The 26626-nt window shown below is 36.4% G+C and overlaps 1 protein-coding gene and 1 pseudogene across 1 annotated transcript; both read right to left on the bottom strand.

The window, feature by feature from the left end:
• Positions 1–26626, bottom strand: part of LOC139151058 (xanthine dehydrogenase/oxidase-like) — a 111972-nt pseudogene that overhangs the window by 10859 nt on the left and 74487 nt on the right.
• LOC139151059 (xanthine dehydrogenase/oxidase-like) lies at positions 428–26321 on the bottom strand. Its single transcript, XM_070723585.1, has 13 exons — positions 26190–26321; positions 25524–25600; positions 25157–25253; positions 24791–24900; positions 24452–24615; positions 24030–24186; positions 23447–23545; positions 23076–23193; positions 22214–22265; positions 21879–22014; positions 19928–20047; positions 2352–2570; positions 428–518 (listed from the first exon to the last, which is right to left on the bottom strand). The coding sequence occupies exons 2-13, from the start codon at positions 25563–25565 to the stop codon at positions 516–518; spliced, it is 1317 nt and encodes a 438-aa protein (XP_070579686.1). The 5' UTR covers positions 25566–25600; positions 26190–26321; the 3' UTR covers positions 428–515.

Here is a 26626-nt window from a genome sequence, read left to right as displayed (position 1 = left end):
TTTCTATCGCCATTTGCACATCACAACTGCTGTAGTTGTGTGTTTTTTTTTCATTAGTTTCTACATCAAACATCCACGCTAGACAACAATGGGGAACCTGTCATATTACAAAACACGTTTCTAGTCTGATATGATATAATAAGGGTTTGAAGTCAATACTTAAAACCTGTCATTCAAACGACACAGTATTTTTCGACTAAACGTGGATCGTGGTTAAAAGTATTATTATTGTTTGCCGTTGAGACTTTATCAACAAAAAATGTGAGTAAATGTCAAGTAAGACTACAGACAAGCTCTATTATGGTGACATATCATTTAAGGAAGGGATTAGGGCAATATGAATGCGATTAATGTATTTTTTTGAAAAAATACTACACTTACTTTTTAGCAGCTACGGCACATATTCTTGCTATTGCTGTTGCTGGACTCTGTTTTCCACCAAAGGCGCCACCATTTCTTCTCACTTTTACTGTGACCTTACTGGCTGAGACGCCAAGAGTTTCAGCTACATTCATCTACTTTCAAAATATGTGATCTTGAATAAGTAGACTTATAATTATATATTCATATTTTTCCACAAAGAAGGTCACATATCTTTTCGTAAAATACGGTAACCATAAATCAATTGCTTATTTCACTTCTTTGGAAAGCCAATACTTGTGCCACATATAATGGACGGCAAATACTGAGAAAGACAGAGGCAGCAAAAGACAGGTAATTGAAAGGAGACACGAGCAGAGACAGACTGAAACTTGCGACTGACTATAGGTACGACAAAAAGCAATGTTAAACTGATACTGTGTCAAAGGGCTTCAAAACGTTAAATAATATATTTCATAGATCAGTCTGCCCGTAGAACATAGAATCCATCAGGCATATGAAAATAGAAAAATTAGCTGTAAGGTCGGCTCGTGTACATACTCTCTTGAGCCATAACCAGACAAAGACTTCAATTTTGACCTTCACAGTCATAGCAACGGTTCAAATTTTGCTTTTAAGTCCAACTAATATTACTGTTAACATGATGATTCAGAACCCGTGGGCTGCTTCGATGATTTTTTCTCAAGAAAAAATGCTCCTTCCACTTACAGTGTTGGTTACAGAATGTTTGTGTCGAAAGAATGCCGACAATTTACAGAGTCTTGATTTTTCGAGCTATGAGATAACGTCTAATACACGAAAAATAACCAGTGGACACTTGGCAAGTTTTGGCTAAAATAGACAACTACTTCACCTACAAGACTCCCATACACTACGAAAAAATGATAGCGCTAAAGATTAAGGTAGCTGTAAAGGCTATTTTTGCACCAATTCTTTTCTCAGAGTTAATGTCAAGTTTCAAGTGTTAGAATCAAGATATTTAGTTCAAATTTTCAGGATAACTCCCTTAGTTAATACTTTCTCAACAGAATATAAAAATTGTATATTTGTAGCCATGATTTTGAAATATGACACCAATCAATATTAAAATTTAATTTTTCATATTTTTTTTACATAATAATAATTGGATAGTATTAATATTACCAAATTAGTTATAAATATGTTGACACTATTAATTGTAAGATTTGTACGGCAGGATTTGTAAATAAAATTTGTTTTTATGATTTTACATGGGTTTACATATCAAAAAATTATTAAAATTTCTTTCAAATTTCAAAATGTGATTTTTCAAAAAAAACTTCAAATACAGGAAAATTGTGCCGTACAAATCTTATCGGTAACCTTGTTAATAGGCTGTAAAAATTCCATGTCCATATCTCATTTCAAAGGTTGGATTAAATTGGTATAAAATTGTGTAAGAAAACTGTTATTCTGTCAAAAATGTTGAAAACAAGCCGTATTTGCACTCCTCTTTTGAAGTCACAGAGCAGTCTTTTTGGTTAATCTCACTTTTGACACCTCTTTGACACTAAAAGAAGCTAAAAATGCATTTACAATAGCAGTCATGCATTCTGAATGCACTGCCTTGTCAAACTTTCCTGAAAAACAGTAAAAAATGACTTTCCCTTTTCAAACATGTTTTTAAAAGATAGGAGACCTCTACCATAGTTAATGCACTAAGGACTCCCCAACTTCCTCTTATTTGGTCAGTTTTTCAGACGTTTCAACGGGCTATAACTCTGCAATGCCTATGACCCCAAATGTCCAGTTTTTTTTATTCCACAGAGAATGTTGACTACTTTTATGTTTTAATAGTTTTATTGAAGTTTATAACTGACGCTCTAGCCTTTACCGCTAACGATTAAAGCAGTAACAATTGTATAAGCATGACTTTTTAACGTGACTTTACGAGTAGGCCTTTCTAGTGATCACTAGCCAGGCAGCGAGGTAACAATAATTTCGAATCTAACCTGTACATCGTGCACCCACTGCGTTGATGCAATAACGAAAACCTCATCCCGTTCTTGGGGTTTTACGATGCAATTCTGCGTTTCCATATAGTAGTGCGACTGGGCGCCCACATAGACTTCACCTTCGATTACGTGGTCCGACTTTTCGAATTCCTCTGCCGTGTTTCCTTTTTCAAGATGCCGGAAAGGTTGGTAAAATGAGTTTCGTTGTATAGCATCCTCAAGAATAAGAACAAAAATAAGCCAGACATTTGAATTAGCATGCAGTCAATTTGAAAAAGACACAAAACAGTCTCAAGTCAACTAGTAACCTCTAGTGTTACGATGCTATACGTTGCAACTTTTACAATGTTCACTATCAGACACTCAAAGTAGTAGTTAATATCATTCACCTTGGTGCTTTTTTAGTCGCACGTTGTTACCGTATGCACGACACGCTTAGTCTTGAACAGATTGCCTAATTGCGTGATTAATTTCAAAAAGGACCTGCAGGATATGCGGATGCGCTGTTGATGCATCGTAAAATCAGATATGAACTGAATAGAAATTATCATTTTGTTGATGAGAAACTGTGAGGAGCCTCTTCATACAGTTTAATATGCACAAACAATAAGCTGGACAGTGCTATAAATTGCATAAAATCAATAAACCTGCTGTAAATTAACATAGCACTGATAATTACCCCACTCTACAGTAAGGTATCTGTCAGGTCAATATCTGTACCATATTTCATCAAATTAGGACCAGTAGTTTCACTTCTGTGACACTAATTGCAAAATTTTATTAAATATGCAAATAAACTGTTTTTTGATAGAAACTGTCTTCTCAAAGAGTTTAATATATGTACAACCAACATCTCCTGCAAGTTTCAGAGTTAAGAAAAGTAACATTTAATTCACAGAGCTAATTCTTTAAATTTGGTAAATATGCAAATTGGCTTCTCATTAACATGGAACTGCTGAATATCTCGCAATATGATCTCATGTCTGTAGGATCAAAATATCTGTCACGGGCCATCATCTGTGGTACAGTGGCTCAACTTCTCACTCTACAAAACTTATCACAAAAATTCAATAGACATGCCAATATGCTATTTGTTGATGAAAAACTGTGAAAACATATCTTTATACAATTTAAAACGAGCAAAACAATATCTCTAGCAAGTTTCATGGAGCTTTCAGCAGTTGTTCTTGATTTTCAGTGCTAATTGCTTGAATTCGTTAAATATGCAAATAAGTTGGGGTTTTTTATTAAAAACTGTGAAAAGTTTCTTGATACAGTGTAATACTACGGCGCGCCAAATGTTTCAAAAATATTTATCGTCATAGAGTAAAAATAAACTGTCAAATTTTCTTTCTAAAAAAAAGTCTTAAACTACAGCGCGCCAAATGTTTCAAAAATATTTATCGTCATAGAGTAAAAATAAACTGTCAAATTTTCTTTCTAAAAAAATCTTAAACGTGTATGGATAATAAAGAAAAAAGTTCTTTCGTCCATATCATTGCATTTTATTAATGTACCTTTTCATAAAAATATCATTCATTTGAAAATACGTGTCATTAAATATTTGAATGTGTCTGTACAGATAAAGATGACGTGCAACCGTCTTTCTCGATTGAAATAAAAATTCGATGGAATTACGGAAGAAAATAAACGAGAAAAGTATTATTGCAAAAAAGGGCAGAATGTTGTGTAATGCTTAATTGTAAAATATTCTTTAAATCGCAATGAGAAGATAAACTGTTTGCAAAAATTTAGAAATACCACACTCCCATACTTATTGACGTACACATACACGTGTATTTGATATAAAGGTGCAATGAATGCTGATTATAAGGAAAAAAGAAAAAAAAATCAAGCACAAACAAAAAAATATTGAAATGATTAAAAACAAAACCACAAATAGTACTTGCACTACTACCAAAAAACAAAATGATTCACCATCAGGTCTGACTAAAAAAAGAAAGAGAATCACAACTGAAAAGTCGACCGAGATCGCGCCGGCGTTGAGGCTGAAAAGAAACCAAAACGAGGTTACCAAAAAAAAAAAAAAAAACCAAAACGAGGTTACCCAAAAAAAAAAAAAAAAACTCGGTAGAAAAAAAAGAGGCCCGTTCGAGAAAAGAAACAGAGTGGGACACCCCGCAGAAAAAGCCCAACATTTTATTTTCAAACGTCGTGATTGTTACAGATTATAGTCCAGTCAATTTAGGGTTTAACCTAGGACTAATTGCAACAGAAATTATTTCTTCACCATGACCTTTGGAAAGGTCTCACTAATGACATATTAAAAGTATAGAAAATATAAGGGGTGCAAATTGATTAAATTTGCATATATTCAAATTAGCTATATATCGCCTTTAAAATGACTGCTATACTCACATTTTGGGCATGTAAACTGAATTCAAGTGACTTTTTTCATTGCAACACAATTTAGTAAGGTTCAATAAGTTATTTTCTAAATGTCTTGAACAATAAAGAATATGCAAATTAAGTAATTTGCATATATTCACAGTTTTTCCACTATTTCAGACAAAATGAATGTTTAAGTTCATATTTAAACATTTTTTTTTCTCTATGAAATTGTTCAGGTTTTGCAAGAATCACCTAAAACAAAAGAGGTTGACCTAATTTGTATGCATTATTTGCATTGACACAAACGGTGTTCTGTATACAATAAGCCTACAATAGCTTCCATTGACATTTTCTGGTTATTCAGAAATGCAATGAATAAAGAGAAGAGTTTCAGAGAATTACTATTTAACTAAAAGGAATCTGAATTCTTTCTTTGGATATTCTTCTTTTTTTACGACGATAAGGTTATTCATAAAAAATCATTGGACGTGCTCAAGTTTTTGACATCAATTGTCATTTTAAGTCATTTTCTCCTACAACATGTTCGATTGCAGTAAAATTTTTGAAGGAATATTTTATGCTTTTGGTCATTATCTTCAATGACGATGGAAATATTCAGTTACTAATAAATGGATCACCACACTTAACAGTTGTGCCTGTGAATCATCCTTCTAATTATTAAACTATCATTAGTATAAATACGAACATCATTTGAATCACCATGATGGTAGTGGTGATGACAATTATTATGATGGTCATTATCATATCAAAATTTCTTCCTCTTCCTCTCTGTTTACATCTTCCTCTAGGTGGTTCATTTGTTTACAGCTAGAATCCTTTCGTTGACAACAGAAAGTCTAGATTTTGCTTTCTGTCGGGGTTATTCATGCTGCTGCAGTTCATTGTAGAACCCATAAGTATGGGGAAGGATAACTCAATGAAAAGATGTGAAGCATAGGATGATATAATTGTACTGCGTATCATATCAGATCTAATGTGTGCAAGTATCACTCATTGGGCTGTTATGTAATTGACTTCCCATTTGCAGATTATTAAACTTTTGTATTATTACCAATAAGATCGATCACTCAAGGAATTGAGAATCTGGCCAATCTGAGGTGAGACTTCCATAAGGTTCAAAATACAGGATAACCAATTTTATGATAATTTGATGTCAAAATTTGGTATCCTAATTGACAAACTCGTTAACGGCAGCTTCTGTGATGCAAATCCCTTCACATCTTGGTTTTCTTGTTTCACGGTCATGAAAATTTGAAAGAGCAGCTAGACCATGTAACATTATGAAAAGTATCTAGATTTGCTTTTACCAGTGATTTAGATTATCATGATTCAGTCAACAGATTTTTTTCAGTTTTTCCTCAAAAAGATGACTGTATACGGTAAGATTTAACAGGAAATCTCTCTCTTCAGTCCACTATATGACTTTATATTAATTTTCAATTGTTGTCTTCAAGAAATTTCAAAATTTTGAGAAATGCAGTGTCCTTTGACGATTGTAATGTCTTTCAGCTGATAAAGGAACAGCTTTCCTAATCCATATTTCATGATAATTGGCAGTATAGTATAACAATTGTACCTCTATATCATCATGATCATTATAATTTATTTATCATTATTATCATAAATTTCTGTATGTGGCATGAACAGGCAAGTTGCACACAGTCAAAAGTATATCTGATTTACCAGTGACCACACAACCTGGTCTTTAATTACATTTTATCCACACTTAATCTATATTAGTAATACGGGTAAGGGTGAAAATAAAAGAAAATAGAGCTGAAACACAAATTTTCTCCCTTAGTACAAAGTGTTGGTTATTTGGCCAAGCATTTTGGTATGCATTAAGAAAATCTAAATCTTCCAGTAAGTTCCCAATGTTATTGACATTATGCAAATTCTCTAGATAATTGAAACGAACTATACGAATCAATCATTGTTTATTTTTACAGGGCTTTTCATTCTGTAGGCCCTATTAGTATATAATCATTAAAATGAGTTAAAATACACAGAAAATAAATAACCATGTCAATTTCTTTGTACTGAGCAAAATGTTCATTCAAGTTATGAAATAGACATCTTTCGATAGGAAGAATTTAAATTATTAAATAACTTAAACAAGTAGAGTCTCTTAATGTAACTTCTCATTTTACGGATAACATAATTAATTAAAATAAGTTGACGTCAATTTGAAAAATTAAAGAAAATTATTTTAATGATCATCATATATGATTTATGCACATGAGGAGTCGCTCAAAATTAGTTAAAATATATTTAGCAATGTTAGTAAAAACTTCCAATCTCTCTTTACGATATTGTAAAACCTTTCAAGTTTCAATTATTACATTCAGTACAGTGTAGGCATTTCCTATAAAATCTTTTAAAATTAGTCCTTTGCACAATGTAGATTGTATTAGGCTTTGAATATACCATTCTTGGACCTTGGTATTTAAGGTGAAGAAATAATTTGTTCCAATTAGAAAAAGGAAGTGACATGGTTGACTTATTGGACAAATGCAAATAAGAATTTTTTTATTGCTGTAAGATATATTTGAAAACATTCCCTGAACTAAAAACAAGAAAATGATGTTACGTAGTCATTACAATGTCAGCTTATCTCTTAAATCACTTCCGTAAATAGATTATCAGCACCAGGTTTGTATAGCATCTATGACCCATTTAGCATTTGGATAAATTAGCTGTCTTATGCACAACTTCATTAAATGCACTTTTTGCGAACCTGGGATAGCCTTCGTTCTAGTCTGTAAGAGAATGATTGAGGTGTAAGAGCCTTTTGTTTTCCATTGAAATTGTAATCTTGTGGGTAAATTTTCTGATGAGAAAATCTGGTGCCAACACAGGCCTTTAAACTTGCGATATGTAACTTCCATGACCCTACTAAAATTTAGTTCTAATGATCTCCGTTGTTTTTTAACATTATATATAGTCATTTACTTTAGGTCAAAAAAGGGAAAAGTAAAGTGGTAGGAGGGGCACATTGCAGTTATGTAAAATGAGGAATCTTAAATGATTTTATGCATTGCCTAGAAACACAAAAAGTACATTAAATAATGAAATTGCTTGAATTAAATATCAATTTGCTGAATATATTTTTAAGAAATCTATTAACAGCAACGATTTTGTTCCCTTTTCTAAGTTTAATATTTATTCAAATTATGCACTGTCTCCCCACTTAACAGTCATTTTGTTTGTCATTCTATACATTCAATACAGAGTGGAAACAAAAACTACTTGTTGTATAGATTAAATATAATTTTTAAGTGAAATGCAGTGGTAGCCATACTTGATTTAGGCAAATTAGGAATATTTCTCGGGCGATAAAATGTATTCAAAAATATTGCCTGGACAAAAATTAAGATAAATGCATACATTACTTGAACATAATGTCGCATTTTTCTCAATTCAATATGCATGTTTCTTTTATCAGTGAATGTATTGCTCCCATATTCCGATTATATCTATACAAATAAGGTAATGTTATAAATCTTAGATTGTATTGGCCTTTTAGTATGTCATTCTAGGACCTCTCTAAAGTACACAAAGAAAATTTAATTCTATTGCAGTCAGAAGTAGCTTATATAGTTATTAATTAGGGACATACAAAGAAAAACGAAGTGTTGTGGCGGCCATATTGGATTTATGCAAATAAGGAATATTTCTATGACGACAAAATATTTTAATCAACATTGCCTGAACCAAAAACAAGGCAAATAAGCCCAAAACCCGCATATATCATGTTTAGCCAAATATTTTTAGTAGCAACATTCTATCAGCACCTAGTTTGTAACCATAATCTTTTTACATATATGCAAATTAGGCATTGTTTACATTTCTAGATTGTACGAGGCTTTTAGTATGTCATTGTAGGGCTTCTCTGAAATACACAGTGGATAAATAATTCTATTGCTGTCAGAAGTAGCATAAAAATAGTTATTAATTGGGAAAAATACAAAGAAAAGTGAAGGTTGTGGCGGCCATATTGGATTTATGCAAATTAGAAATATTTCTATGAAGACTAGATATTTCCATCAACATTACCTAAACCAAAAACAAGGCAAATAAGCCAAAAACCTGCATAACATATCATGTTTAGCCAATTATTTTTAGCAGAAACATTCTATCAGCACTTAGTTTGTACCATTATCTTTTTACATCTATGCAAATTAGGCACTGTTTACAATTCTAGATTGTACTAGGCTTTTAGTATGTTATTCTAGGACTTGTTTAAAATACAATGTGAAAAAATTATTCTATTGCTGTCAGTAGTAGCTTAAAAATAGTTATTAATTCGAGAAAAACTAAGAAAAGTGAAGTGTTGTGGCGGCCATATTGGATTTATGCAAATGAGGAATATTTGAATGACGACAAAATATTTTCAACAACATTGCTATAACCAAAAAGGAGGCAAATAAGCCAAAAAACCCTAATCAAAAGCATGTTTAGCCACATATTTTAAGTAGAAACCGTCTATCAGCGACAATTTTATACCCATGAGCCCCCTTTACATTTATGCAAATTAGGCACTGTTGCACCCCTTAGATTTTATTATACTTTTAGTATGTTATTTCTAGGACCTTTCCAAAATGCATGGTGAAGAAATAATTTCTGTTGCAATTAGTCCTAGGTTTACCCTTTTTTTGGCTTAGATTGACTGGACTATTAATGCCAGAGGGTTTTGGATCATCACACTCGGATGTTGGACAAGATATTTTGGGTATTTCAGCGATAACTCTCAGCTTCTAGTCTTCAATATCATCTCATGGACGTCCAAGTTACCGACACGTTCCATTCTATATTAAACAGTTACAGGTGGAACAAAACACTCGTGGTGGTTAGTCGGCTGCCAGCGGTCCCCTCTCTCATGGCGTGCCTCAATATACACTCGAGGTGGTAAGCCAGTGGCCAGCGGTCCCGTAGCTAGTACAGTAGGCCTACACGCCGGCAGCCAGTGATCCCCTCGCTGTACAGTGTAGGACCGCCTCTTCCAAACCATAGACATTCTAGGCCCAAACCATGGAGTCCTACCCCAACAAAACGATGGCTAGCCACTAGCCCACGGTTACGTGTGGTTCCGATACATAGTGGCCGCTGTGTTGGTATGCATAGTAAAATTGCATACCACGCAGCGACCGCTATGCATCGAACCACACATAACCGTGGGTTTAGCCTCTGAACGGAGAGTGACAAAGGCAAAAATACTCGGCTAAAACACTCTGTCTAGATTCGAGGCAACGTTTTCACTAGTGCATGTAGAACGCGAACGCGCCCGACTTGACAAACACTGATCAAGCAGCCGCTACTTCTCTGTATACTGTAGCTCCGGGTGGAAGGGCTGTGAGTTACCGGCGTTATACGGCCAGGCAGTATAACGCCGTTAGTGCACAGCCTAGTCCTGCGTACATGTCGGTGTGTTCCCTGCGTTATACGGCCTCCACTACTGTGGTGGAGGCCATATAACGCCGGGAACACACAAACCTGTACGCAGGGCTACTCACAGCCCTGCCACCCAGAGCTATGTATATAGGCTACTGCAGAAATATCGTATCTCCATATATTGGACTGTGGAATATAAAGTTTTCAGCAATGGGGATCGACATGTCTTGTATGTGCCGGTCGAGCCCTGCGAGTATAGTGAGAGTGTCTGGCGTTGCGAAGGCCGGACACTCTCGCCATACTCGTAAGGCTTGTGCCGATCCTGAGGGATCGCGGTTGCATTGCGTCGCTCGTCATGTCGCGACCATGGAAAACGATGGACATTCTCTCTACACGCGGCAGATTTCTTCAAAACTATTTATCATGATTTGGGTGATCTTTGAGGATAGACGAGAAATTATACCAAACAACGAGGTGGTTTATTATCATGGTATTTGAACGCGATGTATCGAATCACACGTAACTGTGTAGAAATCATGTAACGGCGATGACAGAGCGGCTCGGTGGAAGGCCTGCAGTGTCCCCCTTGTCATACCGCGCCTAAGGCATCCATATGTTCGCAGTGTTGCTATGAAGGGTCATGGGTTGTACGTCTCGCTCGTGATCTGACCTGTGGACTGCCTGAAATTGGCTCAGTTAACTTGACTCTCTGGAACTATTCACTGTTAACCTGGACGTTCTTTAGGTGATATTGCTCACTTTAACCTGATCAAGTACGGTTTCAAGTAGCTCTGCGTGGCAGGGCCCAGCCAAAAAGAGCTAAGCTAGGTTTCAAGATGTCAAAGTTATCACTGAAATGCTCAATTAATATTTCGTCAAACATTGTAGTATGTGGTGATCGGATTCCCAGCTGTTGGGGATTCGTCAATCGAAGGAAACGAGAACCATGAGTTTTTGAATAAATTAATTGTAATTTCGCGCGTTTTATTTTTTTTCTGTGGCGAGTCCTCGTTTTTTCTTTTTTTTTCTTTTTTTTCTTTTTTTTGCTGTTGCGAGTGCTCATTTGTTTCATCTTTCCACAGGCCCACGTTTTTTTGTATTTGCTGTGTTCATGGCATTTTTTATTTTTTTTATTTTATTTTATTTTTTTTTTGGTAGATGATGTCCACTTTTGTCTAGAGCCATCACTGCCGAATTTTTTCTCTGATTTTCTCTCTTTACTGTCAAAGCGGCTGGTGATTCATATTATATTTTGATTATCTATAATACGTTTTTATGAGACGTACTGCTTTTTAATTTTCTTAAGTACATAAATAATTTTATGTATGCATGGCTTTTTTTGTCTGATTCTTTTACAATTATTTTCTGTATGTGGTTCGCGTTTTATTTTTTGTACTATTTTTTCCGAGTGTTAGTAGTGGTTTTTAGTGATTTTCTTGTGATTTTTGTAAACGTTCCACTGTATAATATATTTTACTTTTAGTTTTGTTAAATCAGCACTCATTGCACCTTTTACGCGAACTATTATATGTGTATGTATGTCTATAAGTATGGATGTATGACTTTTTCAAATCGTTGAAAATTGTTTATTTCCTATACGCTTTAAAGAATATTCTCAAGTGAAAATGAAGTATTAATTATTTATTTCCTTCCTAATGACACCGAATTTTTATTTCAATCGAGAAAGACAGTTTATTTTTGCACTGAATCGATAAATATTTTTGAAACATTTGGCGCGCCGTACTTAAACGTGTATGAATAATAAAGAAAAAAGTTCTTTCGTCCATATCATTGCATTTTATTAATGTACCTTTTCATAAAAATAGCATTCATTTGAAAATACGTGTCATTAAATATTTGAATGTGCCTGTACAGATAAAGATGACGTGCAACCGTCTTTCTCGATTGAAATAAAAATTCGATGGAATTACGGAAGAAAATAAAGGGCAGAATGTTATGTAATGCTTAATTGCAAAATATTCTTTAAACCGTAATGAGAAGATAAACTTTTCAAAAATTTGGAAATACCACACTCCCATACTTATTGACGTACACATACACGTGTATTAGATATAAAGGTGCAATGAATGCTGATTATAAGGGAAAAAAGAAAAAAAATCAAGCAAACACACAAAAAATATTAAAATGATGAAAAACAAAACCACAAATAGTACTTGCACTACTACCAAAAAAACAAAAGGAACCACCATCAGGTCTGACTAAAAAAAGAAAGAGAATCACAATTGAAAAGTTGACCGAGATCGCGCCGGCGTTGAGGCTGTAAAGAAACCAAAACGAGGTCAGCTTGGAAAAAAAAACCAAAGCGAGGTTACAAAAAAAAAAAAAAAAAAAAAAAGAGGTTACCAAAAAAAAAAAAAAAAAAAAAACCTCAGTAGAAAAAAAGAGGCCCGTTCGAGAAAAGAAAACAGAGTGGGACACCCCGCAGAAAAAGCCCAACATGAAAATTGAATAATTGTCAACGTCATAATTGTTACAGTTTAATGCCAGATCGCCCTGCGTACGATGCTGTGTGTTCCGCTTACAGCTAATCGCCCCGTGGTGAGCGGGGCGATTAGCTGTAGCGGAACACACAGCATCGTACGCAGGGCTAAATGCCAGAGGGTTTTGGATCATCACACTCGGATGTTGGACATGATATTTGGGGTATTTCAGCGATAACTCTCAGCCTCTAGTCTTCAATATCATCTCATGGACGTCCAAGTTACCGACACGTCCCATTCTATATTAAACAGTTACCAGTTTTGGTTAAAAGTGGACAAAATACTCGTGGTGGTTCGTCGGCTGCCAGCGGTCCCCTCGCTCCAATGTACACTCGAGGTGGTAAGCCAGCAGCCGGCAGTCCCGTCGCTAGTACAGTAGGTCACACGCCGGCAACCAGCGATCCCCTCGCTATAAAGTGTAGGGCCGCCTCTCCCAAATCATAGACAGTCTGTGCCCAAACCCCAACAATGGCTTGCCGCTAGCCCATGGTTACGTGTGGTTCGATACACAGCAGCCGCCATGTGGGTATGCATAGTAAATTGCATACCACGCAGCACGCTGCGGCCTAGTTCTGCATGGCAGGGCTGTGTGTTACCGGCGTGACACGGCCTCCCGTATAACGCCGGTAACACGTACACAGCCCTGCCATGCAAAGCTAGCAGCGCGGCCGCTATGTATCGAACCACACACGTATCCCGTGGGTTTATCCTCTAAACGGAGTGTGGCAAAGGCAAAAATACTCGGGTTGAAACACTCCGTTTAAATTCGAGGCAACGTTTTCACTAGTACCTGTAGAACGCGAACGCACCCGCGCCCGACTTGACAAACACTGATCAAGCAGCCGCTATTTCTCTGTACACTGTAGCTCATCACAACCAGCAAAGGGAGTAGTAGGGCTACGGAACCGCAGCAAGGCCGGGCTGTGAGTTGCCGGATACGGCCAGGCCGTATAACACCGGCGTTATACGGCCAGGCGGTATATAACGCCGGTAACTCACAGCCCTGCCCTGCCACCCAGAGCTATGTATAGGCTACTGCACAAATATCGTAGCTCCATATATTGGACTGTGTGGATATAAAGATTTCTGCAATGGGGATCGACATGACGTGTATGTGCCGGTCTAGCCCTGCGAGTATAGTGAGAGTGTCTGGCGTTGCGAAGGCCGGACACTCTCGCCATACTCGTAGTCGTAAGGCTTGTACAGTTGCGTCGCTCGTCTTGTCGAACACGGAAAACGATGGACGTTCTCTCAACACGCGGCAGATTTCTTAAAACTATTCATTTATCATGATTTGGGTGATCTTTGAGGATAGACGAGGAATTAGCAAACAACGAGGTGGTTTATTATCATGGTATTTGAACCCGATGTATCGAACCATACGTATAAAAACTGTGTAGAAATCATGTAGGCCAAACGGCGATGACAGTGCGGCTCGGTGGAAGGCCTGCAGTGGGCTCCCTGCCATACCGCGCCTAAGGCATCGATATGTTTGCAGTGTTGCTATGAAGGGTCATGGGTTGTACGTCTCGCTCGTGATCTGACCTATGGACTGTCTGAAATTGGCTCAGTTAACTCGACTCTCTGGAACTATTCACTGTTAACTTGGACGTTCTTTAGGTGATATTGCCCACTTCATTTCATCAAGTATGGTTTCCAGTAGAGCAGGGCCTAGCCAAACAGAGCTAGGTTTCAAGATGTCACGTTATCACTGAAATGCTCGATTAATATTTCGTCAAACATTGGAGTATGTGGTGATCGGATTCCCGCTGTTGGGGATTCATCGATCGAAGGAAACGTGAACCATGAGTTTTTTTTGAATAAAATAATTGTAATTTAGGGCTTGTTTTTTTTTTCTGTGGCGAGTGCTCGTTTTTTCAATTTTTTTGCTGTGGCGAGTCCTCATTTATTTTTCTTTCCACAGGCCCACGCGTTTTTTTGTATCTATGTTCATGGATTTTTTATTTTTTTCGTTTTTTTTTTATTTTACGTTTTTATTTTATTTTATTTTATTTTTTTGTAGATGAGATCCACTTTTGTCTAGAGCCATCACTGCCGAATTTTTTCTCGATTTTCTCTCTTTACTGTCAAAGCGGCTGGTGATTCATATTATATTTTGATTATCTATAATACGTTTATTATGAGACGTAGTGCTTTTTAATTTTCTTAAGTACATAAATAATTTTATGTATGCATGGCTTTTTTTGTCTGATTCTTTTACAATTATTTTCTGTATGTGGTTCACGTTTTTATTTTTGTACTATTTTTTCCGAGTGGTAGTAGTGATTTTTAGTGATTTTCTTGTGAATTTTTGGACGTATCACTGTATAACATATTTTCTTTTTTCTTTTTGTAAAATCAGCACTCATTGCACTTTTCGCGAACTATACGTGTATGTATGTCGATAAATATGGATGTATGACTTTTTCAAATCGTTGAAAATTATTTATTTCCTAATTACGCTTAAAAGATTTTTTCTCAAGTTAAAATGAAGTATTAAATGACATTTCTGTCTTTTGTTTTTTAATTATACTTTTCTTACTTATTTCCTTCCTAATGAGACCGAATTTTTATTTCAATTGAGAAAGACACTTTATTTTTGCACTGAATCGATAAATATTTTTGAAACATTTGGCGCGCCAGTGTAATACATGCGCAAACAATATCTCCAGTATGTTACATTGAGGTTGGAGGAGTGGTTCTTGAATTACAGTGCTAATTAGTTAAATTCATTAAATATGCAAATATCCTGTTTGTTGATTACAAACTGTAAAAAAGTCTCTTGAACAGTTTAATATGGGCACAATCAATATCTGGAGCAAGTTTCACGGCATTTGGAGCAGGGGTTCTTGATTTACTGTGGCCCTTGCTTAAATTTGATTAATGTGCATATTAGCTCGTTTTGACTAAGAACTCTGCGAAATCTCTTGACACTATTTAATATGTTCACGACCATAATCTCAAGCAAGTTTCATGAAGTTTGGCGCACGAGTTCTTGATTTACGGTGCTTATTGCTTAAATTCGTTAAATATGCAAATTAGCTCTTAATTAACATGGTCCTGCTAAATGTCTCACTCTATAGTCAGGTTTCTGTTAGCTCAATATCTAGACAAAGTTCCATTAAACTTGATGCAGTAGTTTTAAAACAATGTCACTAATTACAAAAGTCAATTAAATTGCAAATTAAAATTCATTTGACATGTTGCTTGTCACACTTTCTAATTATTAAGGTAATAGCTTAAATGGTAAGTTTCATGATATTTGGTGCGGTAAATATTGGTATATGACACTATGGTCATCATGCTTCCCATAGACAACCTACGGCGCGCCAAATGTTTCAAAAATATTTATCGTCATAGAGTAAAAATAAACTGTCAAATTTTCTTTCTAAAAACAAGTCTTAAACGTGTATGAATAATAAAGAAAAAGTTCTTTCGTCCATATCATTGCATTTATTAATGTACCTTTTCATAAAAATAGCATTCATTTGAAAATACGTGTCATTAAATATTTGAATGTGCCTGTACAGATAAAGATGACGTGCAACCGTCTTTCTTGATTGAAAAAAATTCGATGGAATTACGGAAGAAAATAAACGAGAAAAGTATTATTGCAAAAAAGGGCAGAATGTTATGTAATGCTTAATTGTAAAATATTCTTTAAACCGTAATGAGAAGATAAACTTTTCAAAAATTTGGAAATACCACACTCCCATACTTATTGACGTACACATACACGTGTATTTGATATAAAGGTGCAATGAATGCTGATTATAAGGGAAAAAAGAAAAAAAATCAAGTACACACAAAAAATATCGAAATGATTAAAAACAAAACCACAAATAGTACTTGCACTACTACAATAAACAAAACGAACCACCATCAGGTCTGACTAAAAAAAGAAAGAGAATCACAATTGAAAAGTCGACCGAGATCGCGCCGGCGTTGAGGCTGTAAAGAAACCAAAACGAGGTCAGCTTGGAAAAAAAACCAAAGCGAGGTTACAAAAGAACAAAAAAAAAGAGGTTACCAAAAAAAAAAAAAAAAAACTCAGTAGAAAAAAAAGAGGCCCGTTCGAGAAAAGAAAATAGAGTGGGACACCCCACAGAAAAAGCCCAACATGAAAATTGAATAATTGTCAACGTCATGATTGTTACAGTTTAATGCCAGAGGGTTTGGATCATCACACTCTTTCTCGGATGTTGGACATGATATTTGGGGTATTTCAGCGATAACTCTCAGCTTCTAGTCTTCAATATCATCTCATGGACGTCCAAGTTACCGACACGTCCCATTCTATATTAAACAGTTACCAGTTTTGGTTAAAAGTGGACAAAACACTCGTGGTGGTTCGTCGGCTGCCAGCGGTCCCTTCGCTCCAATGTACACTCGAGGTGGTAAGCCAGCGGCCGGCGGTCCCGTCGCTAGTACAGTAGGCCTACACGCCGGCAACCAGCGATCCCCTCGCTGTAAAGTGTAGACCGCCTCTCCCAAACCATACACAGTCTGTGCCCAAACCCCAACAAAACGATGGCTTGCCGCTAGCCCACGGTTACGTGTGGTTCGATACACAGCGGCCGCCGTGTGGGTATGCATAGTAAAATTGCATACCACGCAGCACTGCTGCGGCCTAGTTCTGCATGGCAGGGCTGTGTGTTACCGGCGTGACACGGCCTCCCGTATAACGCCGGTAACACGTACACAGCCCTGCCATGCAAAGCTAGCAGCGGCCGCTATGTATCGAACCACACACGTATCCCGTGGGTTTAGCCTCTAAATGGAGTGTGGCAAAGGCAAAAATACTCGGGCTGAAACACTCCGTTTAAATTCGAGGCAACGTTATCACAAGTAGGCCTACTTGTAGAACGCGAACGCGCCCGACTTGACAAACACTGATCAAGCAGCCGCTATTTCTCTGTATACTGTAGCTCAACACAACCAGCAAAGGGAGTGGTAGGGCTACGGAACCGCAGCAAGGCCGGGCTGTGAGTTACCGGATACGGCCAGGCCGTATAACACCGGCGTTATACGGCCAGGCCGTATAACGCCGGTAACTCACAGCCCTGCCCTGCCACCAAGAGCTATGTATAGGCTACTGCACAAATATCGTAGCTCCATATATTGGACTGTGTGGATATAAAGATTTCTGCAATGGGGATCGACATGTCGTGTATGTGCCTGTCTAGCCCTGGCACCTGCGAGTATAGTGAGAGTGTCTGGCGTTGCGAAGGCCGGACACTCTCGCCATACTCGTAGTCGTAAGGTAAGGCTTGCACAGTTGCGTCGCTTGTCTTGTCGAACACGGAAAGCGATGGACGTTCTCTCAACACGCGGCAGATTTCTTCAAAACTATTCATTTTATCATGATTTGGGTGATCTTTGAGGATAGACGAGGAATTAGCAAACAACGAGGTGGTTTATTATCATGGTATTTGAACCCGATGTATCGAACCATATGTATAAAACTGTGTAGAAATCATGTAGGCCAAACGGCGATGACAGTGCGGCTCGGTGGAAGGCCTGCAGTGGGCTCCCTGCCATACCGCGCCTAAGGCATCGATATGTTCGCAGTGTTGCTATGTAGGGTCATGGGTTGTACGTCTCGCTCGTGATCTGACCTGTGGACTGTCTGAAATTGGCTCAGTTAACTTGACTCTCTGGAACTATTCACTGTTAACTTGGACGTTCTTTAGGTGATATTGCCCACTTCATTTCATCAAGTATGGTTTCCAGTAGAGCAGGGCCCAGCCAAACAGAGCTAGGTTTCAAGATGTCACGTTATCACTGAAATGCTCGATTAATATTTCGTCAAACATTGGAGTATGTGGTGATCGGATTCCCCGCTGTTGGGGATTCATCGATCGAAGGAAACGTGAACCATGAGTTTTTTGAATAAAATAATTGTAATTTCGGGCTTGTTTTTTTCTGTGGCGAGTGCTTGTTTTTTTCTTGTTTTTTTCTTTTTTCTTTTTTTTTTTTGCTGTGGCGAGTCCTCATTTATTTTTTTCTTTCCACAGGCCTCACGTTTTTTTTGTATCTCTGTTCATGGCATTTTTTTTATTTTTTTCGTTTTTATTTTATTTTATTTTATTTTATTGTAGATGAGATCCACTTTTGTCTAGAGCCATCACTGCCGATTTTTTTCTCTGATTTTCTCTCTTTACTGTCAAAGCGGCTGGTGATTCATATTATATTTTTGATAATCTATAATACGTTTATTATGAGACGTAGTGCTTTTTAATTTCTGAAGTACATAAATAATTTATGTGTGCATGGCTTTTTTGTCTGATTCTTTTACAATTATTTTCTGTATGTGGTTCACGTTTTATTTTTGTATATTTTTTCCGATTGGTAGTAGTGATTTTAGTGATTTTCTGTGAATTTTTTGGACGTATCACTGTATAACATATTTTTCTTTTTTCTTTTTGTTAAATCAGCACTCATTGCACCTTTTTTTCGCGAACTATTATACGTGTATGTATGTCGATAAATATGGATGTATGACTTTTTCAAATCGTTGAAAATTATTTATTTCCTAATTACGCTTAAAAGATTTTTCTCAAGTTAAAATGAAGTATTAAATGGCATTTCTGTCTTTTATTTTTTAATTATACTCTTCTTACTTATTTCCTTCCTAATGAGACCGAATTTTTATTTCAATGAGAAAAATAGTTTATTTTTGCACTGAATCGATAAATATTTTTAAAACATTTGGCACGCCGTAGACAACCATGTAACAGAAAAATTCAAACTATGATAATATTATTTTTATGCAATCCATACCCACTAAAATCTAATCAGTTCTTGCCATTTAATATTCAAACCTGAGTACCAAATTTGGTTGAAATCTGTTGAGCCGTTCTTAAGATATCTGTATACAGACAGACGCACACACAGACAGACATCGCTAAACCATAACGTGTGTGACACACGTGAGCTAAAAGTACGATTACAATAGGCCATAAGTAACATTATGGTACAATATCCAAAATCGCACGACTAAACTCCCAATTTATCGATAACACTTTCAAATGTTGTTGTATAAATATTGCACTGATATCTAAGCTCTCAAATGTGAATAGAAACGTTTTTATTCCAAGAATCATAGCGAAGTTGATGTAAAGTGTACGATGAACAAATCACTGAAATATTTAAAGTTTCAGGTAAACACTAGAAAAAGTGTTTTCTCTGGTCCCTTACGTGCTTTAAGTCATCCACTTACAAAGCAAATAAGAAAGAAAGAACATACTTAATAAGAATGTCTTTTCCGACATTTGAAAACAATATCAGCCAATAACTAAACGGTACCTGTATGGTCAGAGTACATTCAATGTCTTCGTAAACAACTGTGACGAGATTTGATGCCTTGCGAGCTAATTCCCGAGTTTCCGCCACAATTCCCCCAATAGGTTGGCCAACATAAATAGCCTGAAGCACAATAACACAAATGGAAAATATCACGAAGGCAAAAGACATTCTTAAGTTAGAACGCACCTCGGGGACAGATGTTCGGACTCCCAAACATGTACAATTCTTTTCTGATCTACCTTTAGTGGGGGTTCATTTTAAAGCTCTTGGAGAAAGAAAAAATTTCCACCTTGTTTCTTTCTCGAAAATCCAAAATTTAATTTCCCCCAATCGAGGGATCAAAAAGATGGTAGCCATTTTGAATTTCAAATATCGCAAATTAAAATGTTGAGTAATTTGTATCGCTAGTTCAAAACTTTGAACAGTGACCCCTGACTTTTATTTTTTATTTGGTGAGAGAATGATTGAAAGTTTAATTTTGGAAAGTTTGAGAAAAAGTTTAAGTATTTCACTTGCGAGGCGCATACTACCTTAAAGTAAATCTGAATCAATGTGGAAGGACTAAGAGCAATATGCGTTTGTTTCTTTTGTTTGCTTGGGCGTTTTTTTCTTTTTGCAACCCTACGGTAGAGAATCATGTCAGGTTTGTAATGTAGCAACACCATTGACACTCCGACTGCATGCGTCGATCAAGGCTGTACAAAACGAAAAACATTTCTCTAGTAATTTGGATAAACACAGATCTAGACTACGTGTAAGGTGGAACTGCACGTAACAAACACAGTTTGGCCTAATATATGTGGGAGGGACAGGGGAAAACTCTCAAAGCGGATGTTTGGCATAAAAACCAACTTGCCTACCTACCTATACCGTCACTTTAATAATCCTCTACACTCAGTATTCAATATGAAAGTTAGAATATGAAAAAATCTACCATTCTTCCAATAGTTCCAAACTAAGCAGGACCTATCGAAAACAACGTGAACACAATTGGATCACTGAACTTGGCACTGTGACAGCTATGCCATATGGCTGTAATGAAAGCATATTAGGTGATGTGGGTGACCTATCAAGCCCTAGGGGAAAATCTGTCAATGTCATGGGTTTATTCAACTCTCATCCAAGAAGACGATGAAGTCATGGTCATAGACATGGAGTGACAGGGATTTCCACAGAGCAGGTTGGCTAGATTTTTAAAGACGTTCTACGGTAGCTATGGAGATCATATATCCCAATTCGACAAATCTGTTACTCAAATGACGAAAAACAGTATTCCTGACTTTGACTTACAACAATAATTACGCAGCCAGATTGGAGTTAAATTCTTTGGAAATCTTGAAACTAGCAGAATTAAAAGACAGGAAATCGGGTAATTGGCATAAAGTCGCATAAATTTACACTTCTTTCTCACCCAATTTACGGCTGCTTGACAAGCTAAAATGTAAAAAGCAATACTTAAATCTTATGTTAACAAATTACGTAAAATTTAATGAATCTTTGCAATAAAGTGATTTATTGAGCAGAATACGCTGTGTTACGTGCAGCACCGCCAAAATCCATAGTTTTTGATGTTAAAGAGGCGAATGGGTATTATCGTAAATTAATTAGATGGTAGAGATATCATACAATAACCTAATTTTGAACAGAAATCATTCACGGTTAGTCAATATACAGCTTTCACTTAAATGGTAAACCTATTCATATTCGCATATGGTATAAACCATATCGGGCAGGTATCCCTTCTAACTTTGCCATGGATATCATAAAATTGAAACTTTTACCCAATGCAGCTAAAAGCTGAAAGACCATGCCAAAGGCATGGCGACATGTCGAAAACAATTTTAGTTGATGTCACTGAAAAAAAATGAAGACTTATAGAAAGCTGGCTGAACTTAATGAAATGTTTCTTCCTTGGAAGGAAAAGGCAAAATATTATTTGGAGTACACATACTTTTTCTGTTGCAAATGTTTCTGTATCTTCATCCATAGTATTTGTAGCTGGCCATATGTTTTTACCGGGTACGTCTGTTGCATCCACGTAGCAGCGCACTCCATCCATGGACAATGCCACGGATGCATCCACAGATCTGACAAAGAAGTAGGAGTTTGATACACACCGTGGCTAAGAAGACTAGCAAACAGAATGATATGAGCACAGTCTGTGATAAAAATCTAGCAAACAAACAGAATTTCTATTTTATGTGGACAAACTGCGTACCCTCACTCTCAGGTAAATGCTGGTGTAAATGATACAAATAGAAAGAGTCGAAATACTTCGTAACTTACATGATTTTTGCATGTGGACGACTGCTAAATACGATAGCCAAGTGCAATTCACCTATTAGGTAAAATGAATCAGAAAAAGAGGACATGTTACCGTTTCTCCAATTGTTAGGGGAGAAGAAATCCGGGATGTTAATGTTAACCTTGCAAGTGAAAATATGGAAAACACTTTGAACTATTCTTTAATATGTATATTAGTACTTCTTTTTCAAAATTGATATCGATAGTAACTTTCTAGCGAACTGTATGAGAGATTCGAAGAAAAATTGACCTTTATGTTAAATTCATCAATATCCCACAATGCACCGAAATAAGAATATTCGATTCTCACTAACAAGCTTTTGCAGATCATGTAATAATCGGACACAAACATACTATTTTTGGAACTTAAAACTATACTTCTCAAGGTAAATCGTTACTGTGCTGTGGTTGTGTCTTTTTCAGTTCATTTTGGCACTTCAAGAGTTGTTGAACCATTGGATGGAAAATTATATGTTCAACTTTATAGCAACATACCAACTCGTGATGTTTACGAATAAAATCATCCAAGAGTAAGGGAAAGCAATTGTTTTAAGTACCTTCTTACAAACATGCAAGAGAGAAGTTATCATTTCAAAATTCATTATATAAATAACTCGACTAATGTATTGCATAAATTGCGCAGTGTTTACACTCGGGTTTGATTGGATTTGAATATTTGTCTAGGAAAATTGGAAACTGTAACGATAACGTGAACCTGTCCAGTGTCCTAACATTCGGCACAAAGAAAGTAGAATGGTGAAAATACACGTTTTTATTCATTAAGATGGCGGTGAATTTTCATTTTCGATAGCAAGATCAAGATCTCACAATGTATAGTTATTACCTGGTTCTGGGAGTATGTCATTACAATAAATTGCTTCACCGGTGACAAGCTGATGCCCGGATTCATTCATAACTGGACGTCCGACAGGATCAGTTGTTAGTTGTTCATCAGGCACCGTCTGAATCCGAATCAAACACCATTAAAGGTTGGTAAGGTCAAAGGTCAAATTAAGATATGACGTTAGTTTTTTCCTCGTTGAAGTAAACAAAAAATTTGATCAATTTGCCTTAATATCGCGCTTTACACGTTACTTATACCGTGTCACGAAGACATCTTCTCGTCCAAAACAAGGACATTTGCGCATACAAAATAAATTATTGATGGTGTTAATGATATTAATAAACCATTTCTTGTTATTTTGATCCACCTACCTGAAAAAGTTGACAACCAACACTCTCAATCTTTTCGAAGTCAGTCAATGTAGATCTGTCAGACATGGCTACCGACAGTAAATCTGCAGTGCTGGGTGACTAGAAGGTAACATGCACACAGACAGAAAACAGGGGATGATTTTCAACTTGTTTAATAGTGCTCTGGACCAATACAGCTAACACCTTTTTACCGAGATAAAATGCGAGTAAAAAATCCAGTACCAGTCAATTATCCTGATACCTTTTCTAAGACGTCACATGCAAAGAAGATTAGAGTACTAAGGCTACATTTTATGAGAACAACGTACAAGTCAACGTAATCTGCTGTCAATCTAGGGTATCTGAGGATATCAACAAGTACTGTTGAAGTGTTTGTTGTCTTGCAAAGTTCAGGATTCAGTCGATTATATTATGAAAGAGTCAGTAACATCCCCAATGCAGATACAACTCATAGTTCTATTACTCCCTGACTACCGCAAACTACAAGACAGTATATAGATAAATGAAATTATAACTTAGAGTAGCAAGCATGCTTTTACTGCATGATGTACTTGTTTAAATGTAATAATAAATATCACATCACCTTTTCGTACAGCCTATTCAATACATTCAGGTAGAACTTGAAGAAAAAGCTTTGCACCAAGGAACGCCTGTATTCAATCATTCCACCATGTGGCGAAAGAGGAAGGTTTTCACCAAGGATTTGCAAAACGTCTTTCAAGAGAATGTCATCCCATTTCCTTTTTGGGGTGGGAAATAACAAAAGAGACATTGGTTTCATTTGGATGTGAGAACAGAATGTGATGTCACCTAGTTTTACCATGTGAAAGATAGATATAATTTTCGCAGAAGTCATCATCATCATCATCATCATCATCATCATCATCATCATCATTTTGCATTTTGGGCCTTTCGCAGAAGTTATGCAGCTTAGCGACTGCTTAAACACATATCAAAGGTGTAAATTTGAATAGTACCAGTTTTACAGAAACGAATTCATTATACCTTTCGTAAATTTCTTTAGACACGCTCTCTGCCACGGCCACAGCCGGTCCAGTTCCTCCGAAGGACAATACTGCGTTCTTGACGACATTAGAATTTTCTTCAAAGAGAACTCTGAAGCCAGCATTCACCATGGCAATGTCCGTGTCCCGACGATGAGTTTGTTTCTTGATTTTGTACCCGCCGAAGAATTCATTCCAAACGATAGAAAATAACAGGAGAATAAACCATAAACAAATAAATCTACAAGGGGAATCAATCATATAACAGTTATGATCACAGCAAAAATATAAGCACTAAATGCACGTTGGCGTTTGGAATTAATGGGTATTCAATATTTACCTCCTTTGTCCTTGGAATCGTTAGAGACACCAGTACGTCTTCTTTCATCAAACGGGTTTTTCTATCTCCTGGAAAGAACTTACCATCGAGAGGAAAGATGCGATTTCCACCTGACGAAAAATGCGTACAGAATGCAAAATAAAAAAGAGCACAATGTACAAGATGGTTTAAAGCAAATGTTTTGACAACAGTTTCCGAAAGATTATTTTTACGCAATGCACTACAGGTATGCTTCATGTCTTGAACGGTACATCTGGCAAAACTGACACACAACGAACAATTGACTAATCTTGAGCAATATTGCATTATGGAAGATTATTTAAGCATCTTTCAGTCCACCCAAGTGTACGCCATGGTATCGCATACCTTGTAGAGAGGACACTGTGACTGTAGTTCCAGCTGCCATCAGTAAGGGAATAATATCAGATTGTGGACTTGCTGTCATGATGTGGCTACCGATGCCCTGTTGAAAATAACAGAGGTATTCCAATAAAAAAGGGCATCGACGTAATAAACGATGTCTTTAAAAGTAAAAGTAATTTTTTATAAATTCCCGAAGAACACTTTAGATTACAGCAAAAATTGAAATAAAAATGAACGTAACTTTTTTTGCTTGTTTGTTAGGTTTTATATGAGGGTATAAAAAGAGCTTGACTTACACTGAAAAGCCGATGTTGAAAAAGATATGGCGCATCCCTTAACCCTTTTCGATAGCTTGAAATGAAATACTTACAGATACATTCCTTGTTTGACAATCCCCAATTTGTAGTAACATTTTGTGTAGCTCTGCATACACTTGACCTGTTGAAGCTGCAGTGATTCAAAGTACAACCGAATGACAGGCAAGCGAGAGAGAGAGAGAGAGAGAGAGAGAGAGAGAGAGAGAGAGAGAGAGAGAGAGAGAGAGAGAGAGAGAGAGAGAGAGACAGACAGACAGACAGACAGACAGACAGACAATCATTCAAAGAGAAAGACAGACAGACAGATAAGCAGCTATCAAATATTTAAGAATGGGCATATCGATATGAGGATTAAGACCAAAAATTTTCCAATGATGGTTGGTACACAATGCGACTGTTTTCAGTTCAAATGATGTACTTTATTTGAGAGGAATTTTATTTAAAAAAATACGATTTTCTAATGGTTCTATGTATAAAAGTAAACATGCAGTAATGTGGAACTTAGTTCGGTTCTTAATTCTGTAAGTGATATGGTAACCGATTATTTAGTATGTACACGTCGATTTATAACGTCAAAAATAACATTACTTTAAAATCGTTTCAGTGAACTATATTAACCTAAGATTCATCGTCATAATTCATAAATCATTGGGAAATATTTTGTTCAACACAATCGAATATTAAATTTGAAAAACAAACTCTTATGTCCTAGGACTTACTTGACAATTCTTCGACACGTCTCTTCAACACTTAACACATGCGAGTCATTCTTACAGATGACCCAAGTGTTATTTCGTCATCAGTGACGTCGATTTGAAGTAGCTCTGGCACATGAGACACGGACAGAAATGTCTTGCGTTCCAGCTTTCGTACTTTTGGATCAAACGCTGCAAATAGAACGACGACACTTTAAATCATCAGTACCTTCTGAAGTACCGCTTTAATGCTATTTAATGTAAGTACATTTTGTCTTCTAATCGAATGCCGCTACTTATAATAACGATACACCTTAGTACAACTTTGTTATTTGCACATATACATGTATGGCACTATCCTGTTAAATTACAGATTGTACAGTAAATATTCGAATCAAAGATAATTTTGTAAAGAATATGAAACAACTTTGTATTTCGAATCTGTTGTCAGGATGTTGTTT

Source organism: Ptychodera flava, chromosome 15, assembly GCF_041260155.1.
Source record: "Ptychodera flava strain L36383 chromosome 15, AS_Pfla_20210202, whole genome shotgun sequence".
Classification (NCBI taxonomy): Eukaryota; Metazoa; Hemichordata; class Enteropneusta; family Ptychoderidae; genus Ptychodera; species Ptychodera flava.
Note: the sequence above shows the minus strand (reverse complement) of the source record. Positions and strands in the feature narration are given on the sequence as shown.